Source organism: Schistocerca nitens, chromosome 1, assembly GCF_023898315.1.
Source record: "Schistocerca nitens isolate TAMUIC-IGC-003100 chromosome 1, iqSchNite1.1, whole genome shotgun sequence".
In the NCBI taxonomy this organism is placed as follows: domain Eukaryota; kingdom Metazoa; phylum Arthropoda; class Insecta; order Orthoptera; family Acrididae; genus Schistocerca; species Schistocerca nitens.
This window is the reverse complement of record NC_064614.1, coordinates 561,518,101-561,543,281: the sequence shown is the minus strand read 5'-3', so window position 1 is coordinate 561,543,281 and position 25,181 is coordinate 561,518,101. Positions and strand designations below refer to the sequence as shown.

At 39.2% G+C, this 25,181-nt stretch overlaps 1 protein-coding gene across 1 annotated transcript; it reads left to right on the top strand.

Annotated features, from left to right (window-relative positions):
• The first annotated feature begins 95 nt into the window (after nt 1–95).
• Nucleotides 96–11,086, top strand: LOC126260376 (inverted formin-2-like). Its single transcript, XM_049957740.1, has 11 exons — nt 96–158; nt 299–378; nt 540–1,135; nt 1,245–1,558; nt 1,686–1,802; nt 1,899–2,039; nt 2,131–2,309; nt 4,182–4,291; nt 4,461–4,636; nt 9,622–9,898; nt 11,079–11,086. Exons 1-11 carry the CDS (start codon nt 96–98, stop codon nt 11,084–11,086), a joined length of 2,061 nt encoding a protein of 686 aa, XP_049813697.1.
• The last annotated feature ends 14,095 nt before the right edge of the window (nt 11,087–25,181 follow it).

Genomic DNA, 25,181 nt, shown 5'->3' with positions numbered 1-25,181 from the left:
GTCGTGGGCTTGGACCAATCCTGAGTTCACTAACTGATGATAAGGACCTACAGATGCAAGTTTCGACATTCATTGATTACCAACACAGAGATGAGATGGAATTAGAATCAACAAAACAACTAACTCATCATCAGTTGTTTGAAACAATATTCGAAAAGGTACACATTACTGTCATTATTGCTACTGATAAACAGAAACACTTGTGGTTAGTGTGTGTAACTTCCATTAGTAAAAGTACCCATGTGTATTTGCCACAAAGAGAACAGGAATGAATTAATTTTTTTGTTTCTGTTAACAGGTAGCAGATACACCACATGCTGTCAGGTTCCACTCCATGCTACAAAAGCTTGCACAGCTAGATTCAACAAATCCAAATGTGTAAGTTATCAGAGCTTAAATTACAACAGAAATACTTGGCATAATGTTTACCATATGATAACTACAACTATGCATGCAATGTCTGTAACCCACTGATGTGTGCATATATTATACTACTATACATTTCAAGTAAAATAAAGGCAAAATTTATATGATTTCAGGGACAGTGTGTGGGAAGCACTTGACTCACTTTCATCTGAAGCTATAAAACCTGGGTTTTCTATCCACAAAAAGTCAGCACACACTCAAAAATATCATGAAAGAAGAGCTGACAGTATTAACAAAACACATTCTTATGATATCCTTAATACAAGCACAGTGTCTACGCAGACCGAGGTGGAATATACCAGAGAAGTAAAGCAACTTTGTGATAGTGAGAAACAGCATCAGTTGTCACAATCAGAAGCAAAACTGTCATTCCCAGCACCACCTCCTCTCCCTCCTCTTCCACCTTGTCTGCCACTGCCACTTATTACAGTGGTGTCATCAGCTATTCCATCAGCTTCAGGGGTGTCATCACCTTCATCACTTGCAGGTTACAGTTCTCAACAAAAAAATCATGTACCTTCACCTCCTCCAATTCCCAATAGTGACAGCTTTGAAACACTGATGTTACATAGGAGACATTCACTTCCAGCACATTTACCAGATTCTGCAAGTTTGTGGACACCAGTAAAAGACAAGTCTAACACACTACCACTGCCCAGACGGAAGATGAAAACCCTAAGCTGGACAAAGATTCCAGTCTCTATGATAGGTAAGAAAAATAATAATTTACTCACTTCATGGTAATTTTAAGTTCACTACATATTTTTGATTGTTTATTGGTGGCAAACACTTCTAACAGAAGTCTTAACTCTTTGCAGGTGAATCAGTATGGACTGAAATGCAGAGCAAAGCAAAAGGTCTTAGAGTTGATTTCAAGCAAATGGAAGAACTGTTCTGTCAGAAAACTGCTAGTGTGAAACATCGAAACTCTTCTCCAGTAACACTTTCATCACCAATAACTCCCAAGATCACTTTATTGGAAACCAAGAGAGATTTGGCAGTAAACATTTATCTAAAACAGTTCAAATTGGGAGGAAAAGCAGTTATAGAAGTTATAAAGAACCTTAAAGGAGGTGATATAGGTCCTGAGAAACTGAAAGCTCTCTTGCCACTACTTCCCACAGAAAAAGAGGTAGGCCTAATGTATGACAGTTTTAATTTTAGATCATAGTAATTAACACAATTAAAACACAATACATACTATTCCAGGGAGCTCAAAAATTATACATTAACTGAGAGGTTTATCTTATCTGTTACAGCTGACTTCAGTCAGATCCTATTCTGGAGATCTGGATCGTTTAGGAGAGGCAGATAAATTTTATCTTCAGCTATCAGAAGTACCTTCCTTTGCCCTCAGGATTAGGGCAATGTTGATTGTAAGTAGAAAGTCATGTCTCCATTATCAACATCATATTGCCAAAAAATAAAAATAATAAATCCTGACTCATTTCTGTGCACCAATTAATTTACAGAAAGAAGAGTTTCCTTTAAGAACATCTGAACTGAAAGAACAACTAAATGCCATTGCAGATGCATGCAATAAGCTGAAGGCTAATAAACATTTGAAAGAATTTTTAGCACTAGTACTTCAACTTGGAAACTACATAAATGCTGTAAGTATGCCTAACATGAAGCTTTTGTGAGAAGTAAATTGATATGTTAAAAATGGAAAAAAAAATGTAAGGTACTGCGTGTTTGTTCCAGGGAAGCTATGCGGGCAATGCAGCAGGCTTTACACTCTGTACACTACCAAAGCTCCTAGAAATAAAAGCAAACAAACCAAGGCTGACATTCTTGCACTATGTGGTAGAAGTTGCAGAAGCTAACAATAAGGAAATATTACAATTCACAGAAGATATGAGTAACATGAAAGAAACGGCAAGGTAAGAGTCCGTTACAGTCATAACATTAAAATTGGCAATGCTTGGGGCTCTCTAATTATTAGTAGAAAATCTACTTATAAGAATTTCATTCTGTTTGATTCTAGTACAAATAAGAGCATTAGTTATTAAAGTGTGCTTATGCCTTAATTTCTGCTCTGTGTGTGTTTATTTTTTATCATATCTTCTAATATGCAATATATGTACTTGAAACCTTGTTCTTCTTCTCCATACCTTTACCACAATATCCATTGAATTTTTGACCTAAATAATACAAATTTTGACAGACAGAATTTTCAACCTTGCTCTTGCAATTTATCTGTATGTTTCTCAAAAGTTACATATCTGCCACCGGTCATTTCTCCCTAACCGCTCTTATATTTATAAATATTAGCAAAGAGTTGAAAAGGGCCCACTTTTCTTGGTCCAATTTTTACATTTGCTTTCTGAATTGGAAATAAATTTGTAATTAAGTATCTCATTTCTACAACATTTCACTATTTCAAAGGATATTGTTATAAACTAAAAAGTAAAGTAAAGGTATATGGCATAAATGGCTGGGAGACCCTGAAGGGCAGGTTCACCCAGCTAATTGGAACAGTTTTCCCTATCCTTTATGTCCGTAGGTATATTTCCTTCATAAAGTATGAGAGCCGTGTGCATAAGCCTGTCTGTTAAGTGTAGGTGGCTGTAGTATTTATCTGCTGACCCCGGGAGGTGAATCTCAATTAAAATGTCTCCTGTGTACAGGAATATACAGGGTGATTATAATTAAAGTTAAACTTTCAAACCACCATAGAAATAAACACCACTGGTCGGAATGATGTCAAATTGCATCGGAATGTTAGTGGAGAAAGGCAAAATGTAAGGCAGAAGAAAAATAAACAGTTTCAAAATGTAGCAATAGGTGGTGCTGTAAGCATCATAAATTTAATAGTGGTTGACCACAAATGACAAATTAGTCATACAACAGTGCCTAAGGTACATGTTTGATGTTTAACAAACTGTACAACTCAGTGTGTATGGGAGTACAGGTGTGATACTGATAGTTATGTAAGCCCATCCACCACAGCAAGGTCATATTGCATCGGATGGGAAAAATCTGCATAAAAAGCATTTTTTTCTTCTGCCATATGTTTTGCCCCTTCTCTGAATCTATTCTGTTCCATTTTGATGTCATGCTGACCAGTGGTGTTATTTCTACAACACCCTGAAAGTCTAACTTTAATTATAATCACACTGTACATATTGGGTGTACAAGTTGACAACATATGGAAGTTTGGGTCAGATAGCCAAATAGCAAAGCAACCTCTCGAGATAAGCAAGAAATCTGGATTCAAGTTCAGGTCCAGCACAAATTTTCATAGTTGTCATTCCACTCCACAGCTGATAGTTTTCCAAATTCAGAACTGCAAATACATTTCTTGTATTTCATAATGGCTGTAGTTGCTGCTGTGTCAGTTCCTTCTGACATGTACATGTGGCTGAAGGAACATAGCATCATAATGCGGAATAACATAGGCATTGCAATATCATATTTATCTCCTGACCCTTTGCAAGAAACTTTCAAGTAAAATATCGAGATGTTCTAGTGCCCCTCATAATGTGAAGATGATCACTTGAAACACCCTTATCTCCACGACAGCAACTGGTACCACCGCATACTGAATATATGACTGTAATGTGGAATAGGTGAACCAAGGGTAGACACTATTTGATATTTCAACATATACTGGTCTTGTACAGAACTTGCATCAAGAGTGCTCATTACTACATAATGACACATTAACAAAAGGGTTGTGTTTATAAAACAAATAACAAAATAATTACTTCCAAACAGAATGTGTGAATGAAAGATGGTTTACAATGTTTCAGGATATCAGTGGAGCTGCTCCAGGAAGAAGTGATGAAACTTATCAGTGATGTCAAACATGTTGCATCACAGCTGAAGGAAGATACAAGTGGAATCAGGGTGCAGTTCAAAGGTAATGAACACAACTTCCGGCACTGTTAATTTAAATAACCTTGTTGGATAAATAAATACTTCTTCATCCCATAGTCTCCGATCATGATATAAAATAGATCTACAAATTATTCTCATTTTAGAATTTGTGCTTGCTATTGTTAAAATCTGTTTTGCTCTTCTTTCCACAGATTTCTTTAAGGCTGCCTTGAAATGCAGTAATGAACTTCAGCAGGCTATGAATAAGGTGAAGGCTTGTACTCATGCTTTAGCCAAACATTTCTGTGAAGATCCTAAGAAATTCAAGCCAGAAGAATGTTTCCATTTGTTTGCTGAGTTTTTTACCATAATTCAGAGAGTTCGACTGGTGAGTTTCTGAGATTTTCAGAAGGTATAATAGTGATATTTGTAGCCATCAGAAGTTGGATCAATGCTGACAGTAACAATAAATTTCAGCAGCCATGGCGCAATTGTTGATCATTTAAGGTATTAGGAAGTAGTCACGGAATATTGAAAGTGCCATTCCAAAAGCCAACTGCATAATAACATCTTTCTGCTCTGATAGTCTCAGATATCAGTCAGTTTTACTGACACAGTTAATTTTGATCAACAGATGCATTTCACTGTTTTAAGTAAGAAGTAAAACGCTGCTTACTCATTTAAATTTGTATCTGACTAACATTACTTTATACTGATAATGCAAATTTTGCAACAGGAAAATGAAGATAAAAGGAAAGCAGAACAACAGCAAATTCAAGAGCAGATGGAAACAAACAAACTAAGTGCAAGAGGAGGTAGAGGCAGAAAAAAGTTTTTACCACATCGACAATATACTGCAGCTAAACAGATTTTAAGGGATATTTGCAGTAAAAATTTCAAATTACGTCGAACTGAAGCTCAGTACTGAAAATTTAGTGCTATGAAGTGGAAATCTGTACTGAATCATTGTGAAATATGACGTGTGAATTAATCTCATAAGTATGTAACTGACATGTTCCTTCATACCTAGGACAAGACACATTTAATGTCATGCCTCAGTAGCTCTTTATTGTCAGTGGTGCTTAATCTACTATTTCAATGTGTTTTGCAAACATGACTTGTCCATATATGTAAATGACTTTCTAAATAAACTTTTTATAATTAAATGATAGAATCATTCATCTATTTCTTTTAGGGTAATTTTCAAAGAAATTCATCACATCCTCTTTCTTGCATATGAGTGCATATAAAGCAACAGCTTCATCTTTAAACTATTAATGTCATTAACAATGCTGGAGTCCACACAATCAGAAAAAATTTGAGCACAAATAATTCAGGTTTAATGATTATGTCACTATCAAACAACTGGCTTCCGTAGTCACTTTATGGAAACCGTCAATAGAAGAAAAAAAAAAAAAAAAAAAAAAAAAGGAAGTTGTCAGCTGACCTATTGTTATGGAATACTTATTCTATTGACAAAAGCATAGTGATAGTTTGTAATTCTTTTTTAGCTTTAACATTGGTAGTGTCATCAAAACGCAATATGTAAGATGATAAATATCATTTTGCTTATATATGTTCCTCAAAATATGATGCCAATTGATTAGTTATTAGGTACCAAATTTTCTTAGAGGAAAGTGAAAAATCTTCAGGAATGCTATTAGGGACAACCTTAAAAACATTACAAATATCATTTGGCAAATCCGTAGAGTAACTTAAAAATTCATTGTCTAAATCATTACAGCAATGGTGGAACTATCCTTGGTATTTAACAGCCATATTGTTGACACACATTCAGAACTTATATGGTTGTGTCTGATCTGAAAGTTCTGTAATCCCTTCATCATAAGAATGAACCTGATGTAAAAAAAAAAAAAAAAAAAAAAACACAAACACCATGATTGGTCACAAGCCATAGCACACGTAGGTCCAACTTATGTATTAGATATCTTATTACTAAGTCACATTCAATGAAACTTTAAGATATGCAAATGTATTAACAGCCATCAGTGGTTTTGTTAATCACGCTTTCGCTGTGTAGTTTTTATTTCAAAAATCATGTACAGTCACAACCTCTGCAGCGTTGTGCTCTGATTGTCACACTGTTAACGCGCAGTATGAAAATGGTTGAGGCAGCTTTCTATTTCTTAGTGAAACAAGCGGGTGGAACATTGTTAAAAAGTACCGAGAAATAGGCTGTTCTTCATTAATTTACAGAGATAATCAGATTTGAAGTTTTGCCAGAGTTGTAAACAATGCAGTTATTAACAAACCCACATTGAACGTGTAGCGCAGTCGGTAGCGGGAATGGAGTTCTTCGTGCATTGGTCCAAATCTCCCTGGTATCAATTTTTTGTCTCAGTCAGTTTGTGATGCCTACATCTCGTAATTATAGAAGTCAATATTTTTATGAATTATGCCCGTCTTCTGGTTTCTAATTACATACTGGACACAAAATTCCTGTATCCATTTCAAATACAAATTCTTAATTATCGATGTTTTATGAAAGACTGTTAGTAAAAAGTTGCTTAAATTAAGAAAACATAACAATTTCATTTTTAAAGCGAAAATGAAAAACCAAATCCTCTTTATTTGAACTACGTCCATCGTTTTATACCACAGAGGTAAATAAGTGCCGTAGAGACATGAAAACATTCATTTTCACAGCATCGAGCACGTTATACAAATGCTGCATTTTTACATTTGCTACTGTACCATTACAATATGAACCCAACAGAACTGATCTGGAGCCAAGCGGCGGGATTTGGCCCAAGAAGTAAGAAAACTGTTAAGCTGCCAGTCGTACTGGAACTAATGCACACAGCTTTTTCACACTAACTGACGAGTGCTGGCGGTATATAGAACAGCTTGTCATACAAAAAGAGATAATGTTGCACCTGACTGGTTTTGTGGATTATGTTGTTGATAGGCTCGTTATTAATGTAGCAGGTAATACTTCCAGAACAGAAATGTATTTCTCGGATTTGCAAAAAGGAAGGAGCTAACATATTGTTTTTAATTACAATAGTCAGGTAAAGGAACCGGTAGTTCACAGAACACCAGTAGTTGACATTTTCAAATACAAGTTCTTAAAATAAGAAAATCACTTTATTCAGAGATAGAGTTTTGACTGTTGTTGTATGGTTGTGCCATCTACAGTGTAATTTGATAACTATCATATTTTTCTAGCAGCCATCTTGAAGTGGGTGCTTCTGTTTGTAACAGTGTGTTTGTGCTTCTCTGCTCTCATTGATTTTCTTCTCAAAATCGATAAGGAGGTAAGTTTTTTGATGTGGCAAAGCAATCATAAGACATTACCATTTTTTTGTGTATAGTTTTTTAGATGGTTCCACTATTAAACAAAGTAAGCAAATTTTGAAATATTTGTGAATTTAGGTTATTGTATGGTCAGGGATCAGGTGTCAAGTACAGGTGCTAATATGTTCCTTACTTTTACTAGTTGACACATCTGTCAACTACTGAGTCCAACAACTTTTTAATACCTTTTTCATTCTCTGTATCCTCATAAGCTTAGCTCTGTGGAGTTTGTGTTAAATTTATCGTTGCATGTATAGATCCAGTAGTTGACACCCTATGTCAACCACTAGCTCATACAATGTCAACTGCTGGTGTTCAAGTAATGTGAATTTCTGACATTATGTTTTATATTATTAAGGTCATTATAATGCCACCAGTACAAGGGAAGATGCTCAGTTATCCAGAGGAACAAACGCAGCTTGCCATTGATGCAGTACTTAATGGAATGCCTGTTTCTACAGCAGCAAAAAGTTTCTGGGTTCCTTGAATTACTTTAATGTACAAAGCCAGAGGGAAGACGCCTAGAAATCAACGCATGGGTCCTGATATAGTTCTTACCAAGGATGATGAGGATTTATTAGTATACTGTATTTGTACTATGGCTTAGGCCGGATTCCCCATAACAAAACACGAACTTCTGGACAGTGTGCAGCACCTGATTGAACAACTGAAACGTAAAAATCCCTTTGTTTGTAACCACCCAGGGAAAACTTGGTACAATGCTTTTCTGAAGCGCCATCCCAATATTGGGATTAGAATATCAAAAAAATCTGACATCACGCAGGGCAGGAGTCAAGCCGGAAACTGAAAGAAACTGGTTTGATGAGATAGATAAATATTTAACAGAGAACAATTTTAAGTCCCAAAAGAGTTTTTAATGTAGGTGAAACTGATTTCTTTCTAAACTCCAAAGGAAACAAAGTGTTGGCCCTGAAAGGAGAAAAAAATGTGTACCAGCAAGTGTGGTTTTGTTGACTGGAAATGCAAATGGTGATTTAGCACCTCCATTGGCAGTGTTTAAATACATTAGAATATGACAGGAACTACCAGAGAGAGTACTAAAGCATTGGGGAATAGGTGAATCTGAAACAGGTTGGATGACAGGTCCATTATTCTTTGAATTTATAACAAATGTTTTCCATCCTTACCTTCTAGAAAAGGAAACACCATTGCTAGTCATTGTGTTTATTGATGGCCATGCATCACATCTCACCTTACACGCTAGTAAGTTTTGTGATGACCATGGGATAATACTCGTAGCTTTGCTTCCACATTCTACACATATTCTTCAACCTATGGATGTTGCTGTCTTTCATTTTTTAAAGGAAAGTTGGAAAAGCAAGGTACATCAGTGGATATTGGAACATTTGGATCAACCAATGCTTAAGAAGATCCATTTTGCACCCTTACTGGAACAAACTCTGGATGAGTTCATTAAACCGTCTGTCCTGCAGAATGGACTTAGGAGGACTGGACTTGTTCCATGGAATCCAGAGACTGTAGACTACTCAAAAATTCCATCAGTGAGCGATGATGTTATACTTACCACTCACAGAACTGCCACTGCTGAAAAATTAAACTTAAGGGTTGGATTAGAGGTTCTAGAAACATACATTGGGAAAGATAAACTGTCATGTTTTGAGTCTTCAAGTGATGTGTGGGAAGGAAATATAAATGACCAATCTTTGTTTTTGCTCTGGAAGGAAATTAAAAATGATTGTCATAATTCTATCCTTTCCCAGTCTGTTGATGAAACAAACAACTGTGTGGCAAATCAAAATGAAAAAGTGGAGGAAGGAAAAGTCCATCCACATGAAAAACAAAATAATGAAGTAATCGAAAATAAAAAATAGGAAGACATGAAAAGCTTGGAAGGCAACAACCAAAAAAAAGAAAGAGAGGGAGGAGACTAATGTAACAGACCAGTGTGTCACACCCAAGAATTCAATGAAAAATTCTGATTTTCCTCAGTGTGCTCCTAGTGGAAATATTAATAGGAAATCAGGGGACCAACTAATCCCCTCCCCATTCAAACATGCATTATTTTGGCCACAGAATACAAGAAAACCAGGGGAAAGAAGATTAAGAGAAAAACTTCCAAGTGTTGTGACATCCAACCAGTGGCAGGAATACCATCATAAGAAGGAACAACTGAAGCTACAAAGAGAAAGACTAAAAGCTGAGAGAGCAGAAACACAAAAAGTGAAGAAAGAACAGTCTCAGATTGCTAAGAAACTCAAGAAACAAACTAAAGCAGAGAATTGTAGAAAGCCAAAAGTGCACAAGAAAAGAACAATTTCATTATCCTCAGGTTCTGAAGATGAAGAACAGAGTGAGTCAGGCAGCAGTATGGATGACATTAGTATGCTCCCTGATAGTGATTCGCAGACATCTGATGGCAAGGAAGATGACAATTCTGATCAAACAATTATAACAGAAAAAGAAACAGCAAACAAAGAAGAAAATATGAATAAATTTTATAAAAATGGTGAATTTCTTCTTGTTTCTTTTCCTGAAAAGAAGAGATATTTCAAATATGTTTGTATTGTTCAGTGTGTGTTTGAGGATGGTGAAATAGAAGTAATGGCTCTAAGATCTTTCAACTGTCAGAAAAATTTTTTTTTTATGTTGATGAAAATGATGTTAGTGTTATTAGTCCATCACAGGTTATTGACAAGCTTCCTTTACTATTCTCAAATATCACTAATGAACATTTGAAATATGAATTCCAAAACAGTATTGACTGTGATGTGTAGACTGAAGTTATTTATTTAGTGTCAACTACTGAATATTTTTCCTGTCAACTACTGAAACTTTCATGTCTCACTAGTGTCAACTACTGATGACTGCACTTATACTTTTGTTCTAATTTTTATTTACCGTTTAATGTACCTTAACTTAGTGAATTATAATAAATATCAAATCACAAAAGATCAAAGAACCTGAAGATTAATTGTCTTTGTGCCCAACATCCACTTGTATTCATAAATATCAAATTAAAGTAGTTTCATTTCTTAAGGTGTCAACTACTGGTGCCTTTACCTTATGTTAGCTAAAAATGATAATGTTTTGCGGCTTTCCTCTAGTCGTATAAGGCACATATTGTGGGAGATTTGCAGTGTATTATTTCATTCTGCAGAAAAATTAAATAACATTCAAACCTGTATTGCTCCTCTGCTCATTTCATTTTATGTGTGTACTGCAGCTGGCTACGTCACTATATGCTAGCTGTACCAGCTGACCGGCCAGTGCTGTCCAAGCTAAATGCGCCGGTAAAGCTGTTGTCCTGTATTATGACAAGTCGATGTGCGCATAACGCACAGCAAAAGAGTACCCTTATTATCGTACTTGACAGTACTCGAGACAGCTTGACTGTAGTCTGAAGTGAAACAGAAATCCAATAAGGTTCCAGCAAACATGGAAGAATACATAATGCAATGTTTACATTATGTTTATTCTTATGTCGAATGGATTATAAATGTAACTGATGTTATACACATTTAACATTCCAGTGGGCTGAACGGAAGGCCTCTCCAGTTTGTCTGATGAATTGGTTTCAGGCTCTGTCTCCGACTGATACTGATCTTCGGCCGGACATGGCTGCTTGTCCTGTTCCAGAGGTTGCCCCTCAGTCTGCAAGATCCGGGTGGTCGCAGAGGGTGGGCTTACTGGTAGTATGGAGCTCCAACGTCAGGCACGTAATGGGGTCCCTTAGGTATATGGTAGCAAGAGAGGGGAAGAAAATCAATTTGCACTCCATGTGCATACCTGGGGAGTCATTCCAGATGTGGAAAGGGTCCTTCTGGATGCCATGAAGGGTACAGGGTGCACCCATCTGCAGGTGGTCACTCATGTCGGCACCAATGATGTGTGTCGCTGAGGATCAGAGGAAAACCTCTCTGGCTTCTGGCGGCTATCTGATTTGGTGAAGACTGCCAGTCTCGCTAGCGGGATGAAAGCAGAGCTCACCATCTGCAGCATCATTGACAGGACTGACTGCGGACCTCTGGTACAGAGCCAAGTGGAGGGTCTGAATCAGAGGCTGAGACGGTTCTGCGACCATGTGGGCTGCAGATTCCTCGACTTGTGCCATAGGGTGGTGGGGTTTCTGGTTCCGCTTGATAGGTCAGGAGCCCACTACACACAGCAGGCGGCTACAAGGGTAGAAGGGGTTGTGTGGCGTGGACTGGGCGTTTTTTTAGGTTAGATGGCCTCAGTCAAGTACAGAAAGGGCTACAGCCTCAAAGGGTGCAGGGGCAAAGTCAGGACACGCGGGGACCAAGCAGCAATCGGTATTGTAATTGTAAACTGTCGAAGCTGCATTGGTAAAGTACCGGAACTTCAAGCGCTGATAGAAAGCACCGAAGCTGAATCGTTATAGGTACAGAAAGCTGGCTGAAGCCAGAGATAAATTCTGACAAAATTTTTACAAAGGCACATACAGTGTTTAGAAATGATAGATTGCATGCAACCAGTGGTGGCATGTTTGTCAGTATTAGTAGTAGTTTATCCTTTAGTGTAGTTGAAGTGGATAGTTCCTGCGAATTATTATGGGTGGAGGTTACACTGAACAACTGAGCTAGGTTAATAATTGGCTCTTTTTACTGACCTCCCGACTCAGCAGCATTAGTGGCAGAACAACTGAGAAAAAATCTGGAATACATTTCACATAAATTTCCTCAGCATGTTATAGTCTTAGGTGGAGATTTAAATTTACCAGATATAGACTGGGACACTCAGATGTTTAGGACGGGTGGTAGGGACAGAGCATCGAGTGACATTATACTGTATGCAGTATCCGAAAATAACCTTGAGCAATTAAACAGAGACCTGACTTGTGGAGATAACATCTTAGACCTACTGATAACAAACAGACCTAAACTTTTCAACTCTGTAAGCACAGAACAGAGAATCAGTGATCATAAGGCCATTGCAGCATCCCTGAATTTGGAAGTAAATATGAATATAAAAAAAGGGAGGAAGGTTTATCTGTTTAGCAAGTGTAATATAAGGCAGATTTCAGACTACCTAACAGATCAAAACGAAAATTTCTGTTTCGACACTGACAATGTTGAGTGTTTATGGAAAAAGTTGAAGGCAATCGTAAAATGCGTTTTAGACAGGTACGTGTTGAGTAAAACTGTGATGGATGGGAAAAACCCACCGTGGTTCAACAACAAAGTTAGGAGACTACTGCGAAAACAAAGAGAGCTTCACTGCAAGTTTAAACGCAGCCAAAACCTCTCAGACAAACAGAAGGTAAACGATGTCAAAGTTAGCGTAAGGTGGGGTATGTGTGAAGCATTCAGTAAATCTGAGAGTAAAATTCTATGTACCGACTTGACAGAAAATCCTAGGAAGTTCTGGTCTTACATTAAATCAGTAAGTGGGTCGAAACAGCATATCCAGACTATCCGGAATGATGATGGCATTGAAACAGAGGATGACACGCATAAAGCTGAAATACTAAACACCATTTTCTAGAGCGTTTTCACAGAGGAAGACCGCACTGCAGTTCGTTCTCTAAATCCTCACATGAACGGAAAATTGGCTGACATCAAAATAAGTGTCCAAGGAATAGAAAGTCAACTGGAATCACTCAACAGAGGAAAGTCCACTGGACCTGACGGGATACCAATTTGATTCTACACAAAGTATGCGAAAGAACTTGCCCCCCTTCTAACAGCCATGTAACACAAGTCTCTAGAGGAACAGAAGGTTCCAAATGATTGGAAAAGAGCACAGGTAGTCCCAGTCTTCAAGAAGGGTTGTCGAGCAGATGCCCAAAACTATAGACCTCTATCTCTGACATCGAGCTGTTGTAGAATTTTTGAACATGTTTTTTGCTCGTGTACCATGTCGTTTCTGGAAAGCCAGAATCTACTCTGTAGGAATCAACATGGATTCTGGAAACAGTGATCGTATGAGACCCAACTCGCTTTATTTGTTCATGAGACCGAGAAAATATTAGATACAGGCTTCCAGGTAGATGCCATTTACCTTGACTTCTGGAAGGCGTTCGATACAGTTCTGCACTGTCGCCTGATAAACAAAGTAAGAGCCTATGGAATATCGGACCAGCTGTGTGGCTGGATTGAAGAGTTTTTAGCAAACAGAACACAGCATGTTGTTCTCAATGCAGAGACGTCTATAGACGTTAAATCAACCTCTGGTGTGCCACAGGGGAGTGTTATGGGACCATTGCATTTCACAATATATACAAATGACCTAGTAGATAGTGTCGGAAGTTCCATGTGGCTTTTTGCGGATGATGCTGTAGTATACAGAGAAGTTGCAGCATTAGAAAATTGCAGCGAAATGCAGGAAGATCTGCAGCGGATAGGCACTTGGTGCACGGAGTGGCAATTGACCCTTAACATAGACAAATGTAATGTATTGCGAATATATAGAAAGAAGGATCCTTTATTGTATGATTATATGATAGCGGAACAAACACTGGTAGCAGTTACTTCTGTAAAATATCTGGGAGTGTGCATGCAGAACAATTTGAAGTGGAATGATCATATAAAACTAATTGTTGGTAAGGTGGGTACCAGGTTGAGATTCATTGGGAGAGTCCTTAGAAAATGTAGTCCATCAGAAAAGGAGGTGGCTTACAAAACACTCGTTCGACCTATAGTTGAGTATTGCTCATCAGTGTGGGATCCGTATCAGATCGGGTTGACAGAGGAGATAGAGAAGATCCAAAGAAGAGTATCGAATTTCGTCACAGCATTATTTGGCAAGCGTGATAGTGTTACGGAGACGTTTAGCAAACTCAAGTGGCAGACTCTGCAAAAGATCCGCTTTGCATCACGGTGTAGCTTGCTGTCCAGGTTTCGAGAGGGTGCGTTTCTGGATGAGGTATCAAATATATTGCTTCCCCCTACTTATACCTCCCGAGGAGATCACAAATGTAAAATTAGAGAGATTCGAGCATGCATGGAGGCTTTCTGGCAGTCGTTCTTCCCGCGAACCATACGCGTGTGGAACTGGAAAGGGAGGTAATGACAGTGGCACGTAAAGTGCCCTCCGCCGCACACCATTGGGTGGCTTGCGGAGTATAAATGTAGATGTAGATGAATTGTAGTTAAAAGTGCCTGAAAACTTTTTGCTTCAAAATTAACACACAGCAAAATAGTTCACATTCACTAATTTTTTCCCCCAAGCAGAGAATTTAGTTTTCAAACTGTCATTTCAAGTCAGCTACCGCAAAATTTGCATTTTATCTTCTTGAAAAGTTTATTTTCAAAATAGAACAGAATAACACAGCAGTCTTGTTACTCCAACAACATTAGAATCTGGAGCTAAAACAGAAGCAGTTGTAATAGAGGAATATTTGTTGCTAATAGGCCGGCCGGAGTGGCCGAGCGGTTCTGAGTGCTTCAGTCTGGAACCGGGCGACCTCATGCATGGATGTGTGTGATGTCCTTAGGTTAGTTAGGTTTAAGTAGTTCTAAGTTCTAGGGGACTGATGATCTCAGCCAAAAAGTCCCATAGTGCTCAGAGCCATTTGAACCCTTTGTTGCTAATAACAGTTGTGCAAAATATATATATACATAAAAAAACATTCAAAAAGGAACAACCTATTTCAAATTCAGAAGTTCTTCAGGTAAGATTTTATCTACTTTCATTGTGGGAGCATTCCAAAAGGTAAATGAATGAAGTTAAATACAGAAACTTGGAAACAAAAATAATAACTTTATTTTCTTCCTCATTAAAGAGCAAAAAAGGTGACAAAAATTTTAAAAAGATGATAACCTTAAAAGTGAGAAAGGTATCTGAGTCCTCGCCCCGAATGAGTAGTGACAGTTTTAGCCATCTATATATGACATATGCAGTGAACTATTCTGACAGCAGATTTATCTCCACTAATGTAGCAATGTGTGATTGTCTGGATTTTGGATCTACAATGTGGATTCATATTTTAATGTGGGTTAGGAGTCTAGCAGTGAGATGCAAGGAGAAATTTTAAACATTGTGGGAAAAGGAGAAACAATTACATAAAACATGTTATAATGCGGAACGCCGAGTGGGAAATTGCAACGACAGGTTCATCTGTGTACTAATTTTGAGATCCATTAACGATGGGGGATTTAAAGGTTTTCTTATCAAATAGTTTAGTGATGCACCAGAGAAGCTGAATATTACTGAGTAGTTTTGTGTGTTCAAGGATGAAACACATTCACAGAGGAGATGTGTTGCACTGAACTGCTCTTCTGTTTGGATTATCATTAAATTTTTAACTGTGGTGATGGTATATTCTTTATGTGGGAATTAGAAATGTGTTTCATAGATATTTAGTGAAACAATTATTTAGTAATACATATTTGCTATTGTGGAAATGGAAGAGAATGTAGATAAAGATGAGATGGGAGATATGGTACAGCGCAATGAGTTTGACAGAGCACTGAAAGACCCGAGTCGAAACAAGGCCCTGGGAGTAGACAACGTTCCATTACAACTACTGACAGCCTTGGGAGGGCCAGCCATGACTAAATTCTACCACTTGTTGAGCAAGATGTATGAGACAAGTGAAATACCCTCAGACTTCAAGAAGAATATAATAATTCCAATCCCAAAGAAAGCAGCTGTTGACAGATGTGAAAATTACCGAACTATCAGTTTACTAAGTCACAGCTGCAAAATACTAACGCAAATTCTTTACAGATGATTGGAAAAATTGGTAGAAGCCATCCTTGGGGAAGATCAGTTTGGATTCTGTAGAAATATTGGAACATGTGAGCCAATACTGACCTTACGACTTATCTTAGAAGAATGATTAAGGAAAGGCAAACCTACGTTTCTAGCATTTGTAGACTTAGAGAAAGCTTTTGACAATGTTAACTGGAATACTCTCTTTCAAATTCTGAAGGTGGCAGGGGTAAAATACAGGGAGCAAAAGGGTATTTACAATTTGTACAGAAACCAGATGGCAGTTATAAGAGTCGAAGGGCATGAAAGGGAAGCAGTGGTTGGGAAGGGAGTGAGACAGGGTTGTAGCCTCACCCCAAAGTTATTCAATCTGTATACTGAGCAAGCAGTAAAGGAAACAAAAGACAAATTTGGAGTAGGTATTAAAATTCATGGAGAAGAAATAAAAACTTTGAGGTTCACTGATGACATTGTAATTCTGTCAGAGACAGTAAAGGACTTGAAAGAGCAGTTGACGGAATGGACAGTGTCTTGAAAGGAGGATTAAAGATGAACATCAACAAAAGCAAAACGAGGCTAACGGAATGTGGTCAAATTAAGTCAGGTGATGCTGAGGGAATTACATTAGGAAGTGAGACACTTAAAGTAGTAAAGGAGTTTTGCTATTTGCGGAATAGAGAGGATATAAAATGTAGACTGGCAATGGCAAGGAAAGTGTTTCTGAAGAAGAGAAATTTGTTAACATCAGTACAGATTTAACTGTCAGGAAGTCATTTCTGAAAGTATTTGTATGGAGTGTAGCCATGTATGGAAGTGAAACATGGACGATAAATAGTTTGGACAAGAAGAGCATAGAAGCTTTCGAAATGTGGTGCTACAGAAGAATGCTGAAGATAAGGTGGGTAGATCACATAACTAATAAGGAGGTACTGAATAGAATTGGGGAGAATAGGAGTTTGTGGCACAACTTGACTAGAAGAAGGAACAGGTTGGTAGGACATGTTCTGAGGCATCAAGGGATCACAAATTTAGCATTGGACGGCAGCGTGGAGAGTAAAAATTGTAGAGGGCGACCAAGAGATGAATACACGAAGCAGATTCAGAAGGATGTAGGTTGCTGTAAATACTGGGAGATGAAGAAGCTTGCTCAGGATAGAGTAGCATGGAGAGCTGCATCAAACCAGTCTCAGGACTGAAGTCAATAACAACAACATATCTGCTATAATCTGTTTAACAGGTTTTCACTATTTTTATTTACAACTTTTGTTAATACTTTGGGGATAGGAAACTTCTAACTCAACATTAATCAGGCTTCTGTGTATAGCATATTAATCTATATATAATGCTGTCATCACAGATAGTAAATGCTATATTGATTCTCAATGGAGAAGTCCTTAATAAACTGGAAATCTACATTTTGTTTTATTTAGCCACTCTGAAGAAAGATGTGAGCAGTAGAGGCAATTATCTGTACACTATGTGCTGACTACTACAATAAGGAGGATACACAATATGCACCTCCTGAAGGCAATCTTAGGAAACTAAGAAATTGCAGCTACACTTTGTTACTCATTTCTAGTAATGAAACACACCCACTACCACATGATATAAGCCCACTTTAATAATAAAATTATACAATTTAGTAATATCTTCCATATAAATCTCATAGATTTAAACACTTGTTTGGCAAAGAAGCTAAATCCCCATATGTGTTCACTTGCACTTAAGAAGTTTTCATTTTATAAGCGGCAGCCTGCTTCATTGACAGACTGACTGTAAAAGTGAGCTCTTACCTTGGTTTATCAATATCACTGAATTCAACAATCTTTGCTATTAAATCTGCTATCACATGGATCTTGGAGGTAAAAAATGTTTCATTGTTACACTGTTAGCAGCTCGGATATGTCTTTCCTGCAAATATCATATAATTTTAAGTGGAAACACAGAAGGTGAAAGTTACGATATAAGGAAACTCATAGGAGTTAAGGGGAGGTTCTGCTTGAGACCGATGAAAACGTGGTTACCCCACCCCCCAAATAATTCATGTTCTGAAGTATATAGATAATGCCTGCAACAGAATTTTTTGCTTGGGAAACCATTTTACAAGTTAAAGGATGTTGAATAGAACCATGTCCCAGTCAAAATATAGGCACCTGTAGGCAATAAACAAATTAGTTCAAGAAAAGATTAAATCAGTACATGTCTTCTTTCCAATCATGATCTGATTATAGGATGGGAAATGGTAATCTCCAGTTATTATTATTAAACAAACTAAACAGTGTATTTATTTGCATTTCATATTTCACGCATCTCTCAATAGCATGCTATCATTTCATTATTTCACAGCTATTAATAACTAGAAGAATAATAAACAACTACTAAATGAAAAGGCAGATGAAGCACTTCGGTGATCATCAGATCGCACTTAACTTGAACGGCGGGCTGTAAGACCAGAGCTGGTCGGGAAGTGTAAAGTACAGATATGTTGTCTGCCACAGTTGGTGTTAGTTTAGACTTTATTAGCTATGTAGGTTATTTGAACATATAGTTAAGAACAGTGTGATATTAATTATGGAAATATGCAATTCATTAATTTGTTGTAGAATGGAAATAATTTGTGTCTCTAAAGTGGAATGTAATTGTGCAGTTTCTCATGTTCTGCCAATAAAAAGCAAGTGGCACCCCGTATAAAAAAACTGATTGGAAATTTAATTATTTCTAAAATAACAGTTCCTCACCAAGAGTTTCTTACAGCCTCACGATAACAGATCCACGACCTACGTGCTGTTTCCTGCACATGGGGCAACAACTAAAGAAGACTGTTGGTGAACATTTATTAGAACTTACACATTCCATTCAAGGTGGTGGAAGCAAATAGGCAGCTCATGTGTACTGTAGTTTAGTACAAATGAGATCAGTGACACGTAATCTGTGGTAACACAGAGGAGGTATGAAGGAGAGAAATACAGGGTGTACATAAAGTCCAGAATCACTTTCAATTATTTATTGCACATTAACCAAACACTGTACAGATATCACACATATGTCATTTTGCAGAGAACCCCTGAATGTTTTTTTTTTTTTTCATGTATACCATCACAGCATAGTTTGGTAATTTGCCAATAGTCAGCGCTAGTCCCAAACATGGTGAGTTTAGGTGAGGAGCCAGCTTTCTGTGTGTTGGAGTTCAACAAAACCAAGTGTGCTACAGCTGTTCAATGGATGTTTAGAACCAAGTATGGTAAGAAGCCACCAAATGCATTAAATTTGAGTGTGGTTCCCCAAAGATAATGTCTTTTGTGCCTCGTCACGTCGAAAACTGTATGGGCCATTCTTCTTCGACGAGAGCACTGTCACTGGATATTCCTAATTGGCCATGTTGCAGCAATGGCTGATGCCTTGAATGCAATCAGACTCTCTCTTCGTCTTTCAGCACGATGGAGCTCCACCCCATTTTCATCGTGAAGTTCGTGGATATCTGACACGGATCTGCCGCATCGATGGATCGGCTTTGCAACAGAAGGGAACAGCTGTTTCATGAAATGGTGTCTCTGATCAACAGATCTAATTCCGTGTGACTTTTTTGTGTGGAGGCACATTAAAGATCTGGTGTCTGTACCGCCTCTACCAGGTGATGTAGCAGAGCTACGGGAGAGAATAAGAGAAGTGATTGCCACAGTTGACGATGCCATGCTGGGACGGGCATGGCAAGAGTTCGATTATCGTATTGACATTTCCTGCATCACTTATGGCTTGCATATTAAATGTTTGTTAAAATATAAATAAATAAATAAAAATAAAAATTCAGAGTTTCTCTTATCAATGCAATATGTATGACATCTGTACAATGTTTAGTTCTTGTTCAATAAATAGTTGTAGTTGACAGTGTTCCCGGTCTTGATGTACACCCCCCTTATTTTGAGGGAATGGTTTTTTAATATGTGTGTGTGTATATATATATATATATATATATATATATATATATATAGAGAGAGAGAGAGAGAGAGAGAGAGAGAGAGAGAGAGAGAGAGACATTCCACGTGGGAAAAATACATCTAAAAACAAAGATGATGTAACTTCCCAAATGAAAGTGTTGGTATGTTGATAGGGACACTAACAAATACAAACACACACACAAAATTCAAGCTTTCGCAACCCACAGTTGCTTCATCAGGAAAGAGAGAAAGAGAGGGAAAGACAAGAGGATGTGGGTTTTAAGGGTGAGGGTAAGGAATCAGTCCAATCCCGGGAGTGGAAAGACTTACCTTAGGGGGAAAAAGGGACAGGTATACACTCGCACACACACACATATCTGTCCGCACATATACAGACACAAGCAGACATATGTAAAGCAAAGAGTTTGGGCAGAGATGTCAGTCAAGGCGGAAGTACAGAGGCAAAGATGTTGTTGACTGACAGGTGAGGTATGAGCGGTGGCAACTTGAAATTAGCGGAGGTTGAGCCCTGGTGGGTAACGGTAAGAGAGGATATATTGAAGGGCAAGTTCCCATCTTTGGAGTTCTGATAGGTTGGTGTTGGTGGGAAGTTTCCAGATAACCCGGATGGTGTAACACTGTGCCAAGATGTGCTGGCCGTGCACCAAGGCATGATTAGCCACAGGGTGATCCTCATTACCAACAAACACTGTCTGCATGTGTCCGTTCATGCAAATGGACAGTTTGTTGCTGGTCAGTCCCACATAGAAAGCTTCACAGCTTAATGGGGTCATTGTGGGGGTGTTGTGAGGGTGACATGGAATTAGAAGGTGGAAAGTGTAACACACTGGCTGTTCAGAGCATCCTCCTACAGGCCAACTGCAAATTAGAACAGCATGCCACCCCCCACCTCAAAAAACTATCCAATCTCCTGGTTTCCCACCTCCAGAGAGGCAACTCACTAACCCGCCACAACCTTTCCAGCAAACCTCAACCTACTCTCATTGCACACAGACCCAGTCTCTCCCATCTACTCAATGTCCCACTTCCAGCTCCACTCCCCCCAAAACCTCAGAATTCTAATCAACACAATCTGGAACCACAACACCCTAATTCAGTAGTTAACCATTCCTCCAAACCTCTCTCCCAATCCGAAACCTCTGTCCTATCCAAAGGTCACCCCTTCAGCCCTACTCCCAGATTCAACCAAACAGCCCTCATCATAGATTTACTGTCCTACACTCGTACTCTCTGCTGAAAATATCACTTTGCATGAAGAAAAATAATTGTAATCCTACTCCTAATGATCCAACTCCCCAAGACACTATCCAAATTGAACCCTGCCGGGAATAGTTCCATACTCCGTCACAGCGGGACCCACCTCCTCTTCCTCAAAATCACCCTCTCCAAACCTTCCAGGAATTTCTCACTTCCAGCCTTGCCTCTCGATCCTTCTTGAAAAACCCTAATCCTACTCCCAACATCACCACAGCTGAAGTCCAGGCTATCCGCGATCTGAAGGCTGACTGATCCATCATCATTCTTCCGGTGGACAAGAGTTCCACAACCGTGGTACTTGATCATTGGGAGTATGTGGCTGAGGGACTGCGTCAGCTTTCAGACAACACTACATACAAAGTTTGCCAATGTAATCCCATTCCTGATGTCCAGGCAGAGCTTCAAGGAGTCCTCAGAACCTAGGCCCCCTACAAAACCTTTCACCTGACTCCATCAACCTCCTGACCCCACCGACACCCAGCACCCCTACCTTCTACCTACTTCCTAAAATTCACAAACCCAACCATCCTGGCCGCCCCATTGTAGCTGGTTACCAAGTCCCCACAGAATGTATCTCTGCCTACGTAGATCAACACCTTCAAACCATTACATGCAGTCTCCCATCCTTCATCAAAGACACCAACCACTTTCACAAACACCTGGAATCCTTACCCAATCTGTTACCCCCGGAAACCATCCTTGTAACCATTGATGCCACTTGCTTATACACAAATATTCCGCACAACCAGGGCCTCGCTGCGATGAAGCACTTCCTTTCACGCCGATCACCTGCCACCCTACCTAAAACCTCTTTCCTCATTACCTTCATCCTGACTCACAACTTCTTCACTTTCGAAGGCCAGACATACCAACAATTAAAGGGAACAGCCATGGGTACCAGGATGGCCCCCTCGTACGCCAACCTATTTATGGGTCGCTTAGATGAAGCCTTCTTGGTTAACCAGGCCTGCCAACCCAAAGTTTGGTACACATTTATTGATGACATCTTCATGATCTGGACTCACAGTGAAGAAGAACTCCAGAATTTCCTCTCCAACCTCAACTCCTTTGGTTCCATCAGATTCACCTGGTCCTACTCGAAATCCCACGCCACTTTCCTTGACGTTGACCTCCATCTGTCCAATGGCCAGCTTCACACATCCGTCCACATCAAACCAATCAACAAGCAACAGTACCTCCATTATGCCACCTATTCCATATCAAACGGTCCCCTCCCTACAGCTCCAGTCCTGAATCCCTGAACCATTACACCAACAACCTGAAAACAGCTTTCGCATCCCGCAACTACCCTCCCGACCTGGTACAGAAGCAAATAACTAGACCCACTTCCCCATCCCCTCAAACACAGAACATCCCACAGAAGAACCCCAAAAGTGCCCCACTTGTGACAGGATACTTTCCAGGACTGGATCATACTCTGAATGTGGCTCTCCAGCAGGGATACGACGTCCTCAAATCCTGCCCTGAAATGAGATCCATCCTTCATGAAATCCTCCCCACTCCACCAAGAGTGTCTTTCCGCCGTCCACCTAACCTTCATAACCTCTTGGTTCATCCCTATGAAATCCCCAAATCACCTTCCCTACCCTCTGGCTCCTACCCTTGTAACTGCCCCAGGTGTAAAACCTGTCCCTTGCAACCTCCCACCACCACCTGCTCCAGTCATGTAACCCGGAAGGTGTACACGATTAAAGGCAGAGCCACATGTGAAAGCAGCCACGTGGTTTACCAACTGACCTGCCTACACTGTGAAGCTTTCTATGTGGGAATGACCAGCAACAAACTGTCCATTCCAATGAACGGACACATGCAGACAGTGTTTGTTGGTAATGAGGATCACCCTGTGGCTAAACATGCCTTGGTGCACGGCCAGCAGATCTTGGCACAGTGTTACACCATCCAGGTTATCTGGAAACTTCCCACCAACACCAACCTATCAGAACTCCGAAGATGGGAACTTGCCCTTCAATATATCCTCTCTTACCGTTACCCACCAGGCCTCAACCTCCGCTAATTTCAAGTTGCCACTGCTCATACCTCACCTGTCATTCAACAACATCTTTGCCTCTGTACTTCCGTCTCGACTGACATCTCTGCCCAAACTCTTTGCCTTTACATATGTCTGTTTGTGTCTGTATATGTGCGGACAGATATGTGTGTGTGTGTGTGTGTGTGCGAGTGTATACCTTTCCCTTTTTCCCCCTTAGGTAAGTCTTTCCACTCCCGGGATTGGAATGACTCCTCCTTACCCTCTCCCTTAAAACCCACATCCTTCGGTCTTTCTCTTTCCTTCCCTCTTTCCTGATGAAGCAACCGTGGTTTGTGAAAACTTGAATTTTGTGTGTGTGTTTGTTTTTGTTAGTGGCTCTATCAACATACCAACGCTTTTGTTTGGTAAGTTACATCATCTTTGTTTTTAGATATATTTTTCCCACATGGAATGTTTCCCTAATCCCTCAAAATAAGGGGGGTGTACATCAAGACTGGGAACACTGTCAACTACAACTATTTATTGAACAAGAACTAAACATTGTACAGATGTCATACGTATTGCATTCTGAAGAGAAACTCTGTATATAGGCCATTTTAAGTGCAGTACGTTGTAGCCTTAGGAATGCAGTTGTTTATGTTCTCTCTTACAAATACCTTCCAGGTACTGATCCTAGACTCTAGAACAATACTTAAGAGTTGATAGCTTGGTTGATTTACGTAAAATTGCGTCGAATTCCATCCATCTGGAGCTCCATCATGCACAAAAATCATCCATTTCTTGTTCTTCTTAACTGTCTGCTATTACATGAAGGCACTTTGAAACCTGTTACTACACATCAATAAGGAGTGATAATGTCCTCGACATGGGCACATCTTGAGAAATCTTGTGCCCTTGGATGGGTGAGGAGTCAGCAAGTTCCACTCATGCAAGAGACGTGGATTGTAGTGGCCTAATTCTGGTCGGTTGCAGATTAAATCGGTAATGGTGCTGCAGGGCGGGTTGGTCAATGACAGTGTGAGGAGGGTCTTTCACTCTCTACTTTCACCCTAAGACAGTGAGAATGTTCTGTGACTCCCATACACAGAGAGATAGATCATAAATTAAGCCGTATGCTTGAGGTGTTAGAAATATGTAGAGCACTGAGTGATACGCTTTGATGGTGTACATGTTTGAGAATTAGCAATGCATGGATGTACTTCACAGTCATCTATCCACGTTTTCAATGATACTTGCAAAGTGGAGAAGGGATGGTTTAGCTATGATACTGAAACTGGAAAACATGCTGTCGCATCATTGGTCAGTGTTGAAACTACTGTAAAATTGCTAAAATTGTTCGTACTATCAACTGTGATGCTTATTATCAGAGTAAATCGATGGTGTCTTTTCCATCTCATCCGTGCACTGTCACCCTGTTGGTTACCACATAATGATTGACTTACATAGCTTGTTTGAGTTGGAGAAAGAGTTTTGGTGGATGGCGAATAGGACCGAAAGTGACTGCATACATGACTGCAATTATGATGAATCAGTTGAAATGGAATATTCGAATTTCGAAACCATCCACAACACCCCAAAACTCCCCCAATTTGCTTATGTTGTAACTCTCTTTTATTTAAAATCATCCGTGTTTGTGGCGTGTTATGGTAGCCATAGTAACAATATGATTTACACTGTGCGACATCTAGTTTTCTGCAAGAGGCCATGGATCAGAATGTCTTAATGTCAGTTTAGAA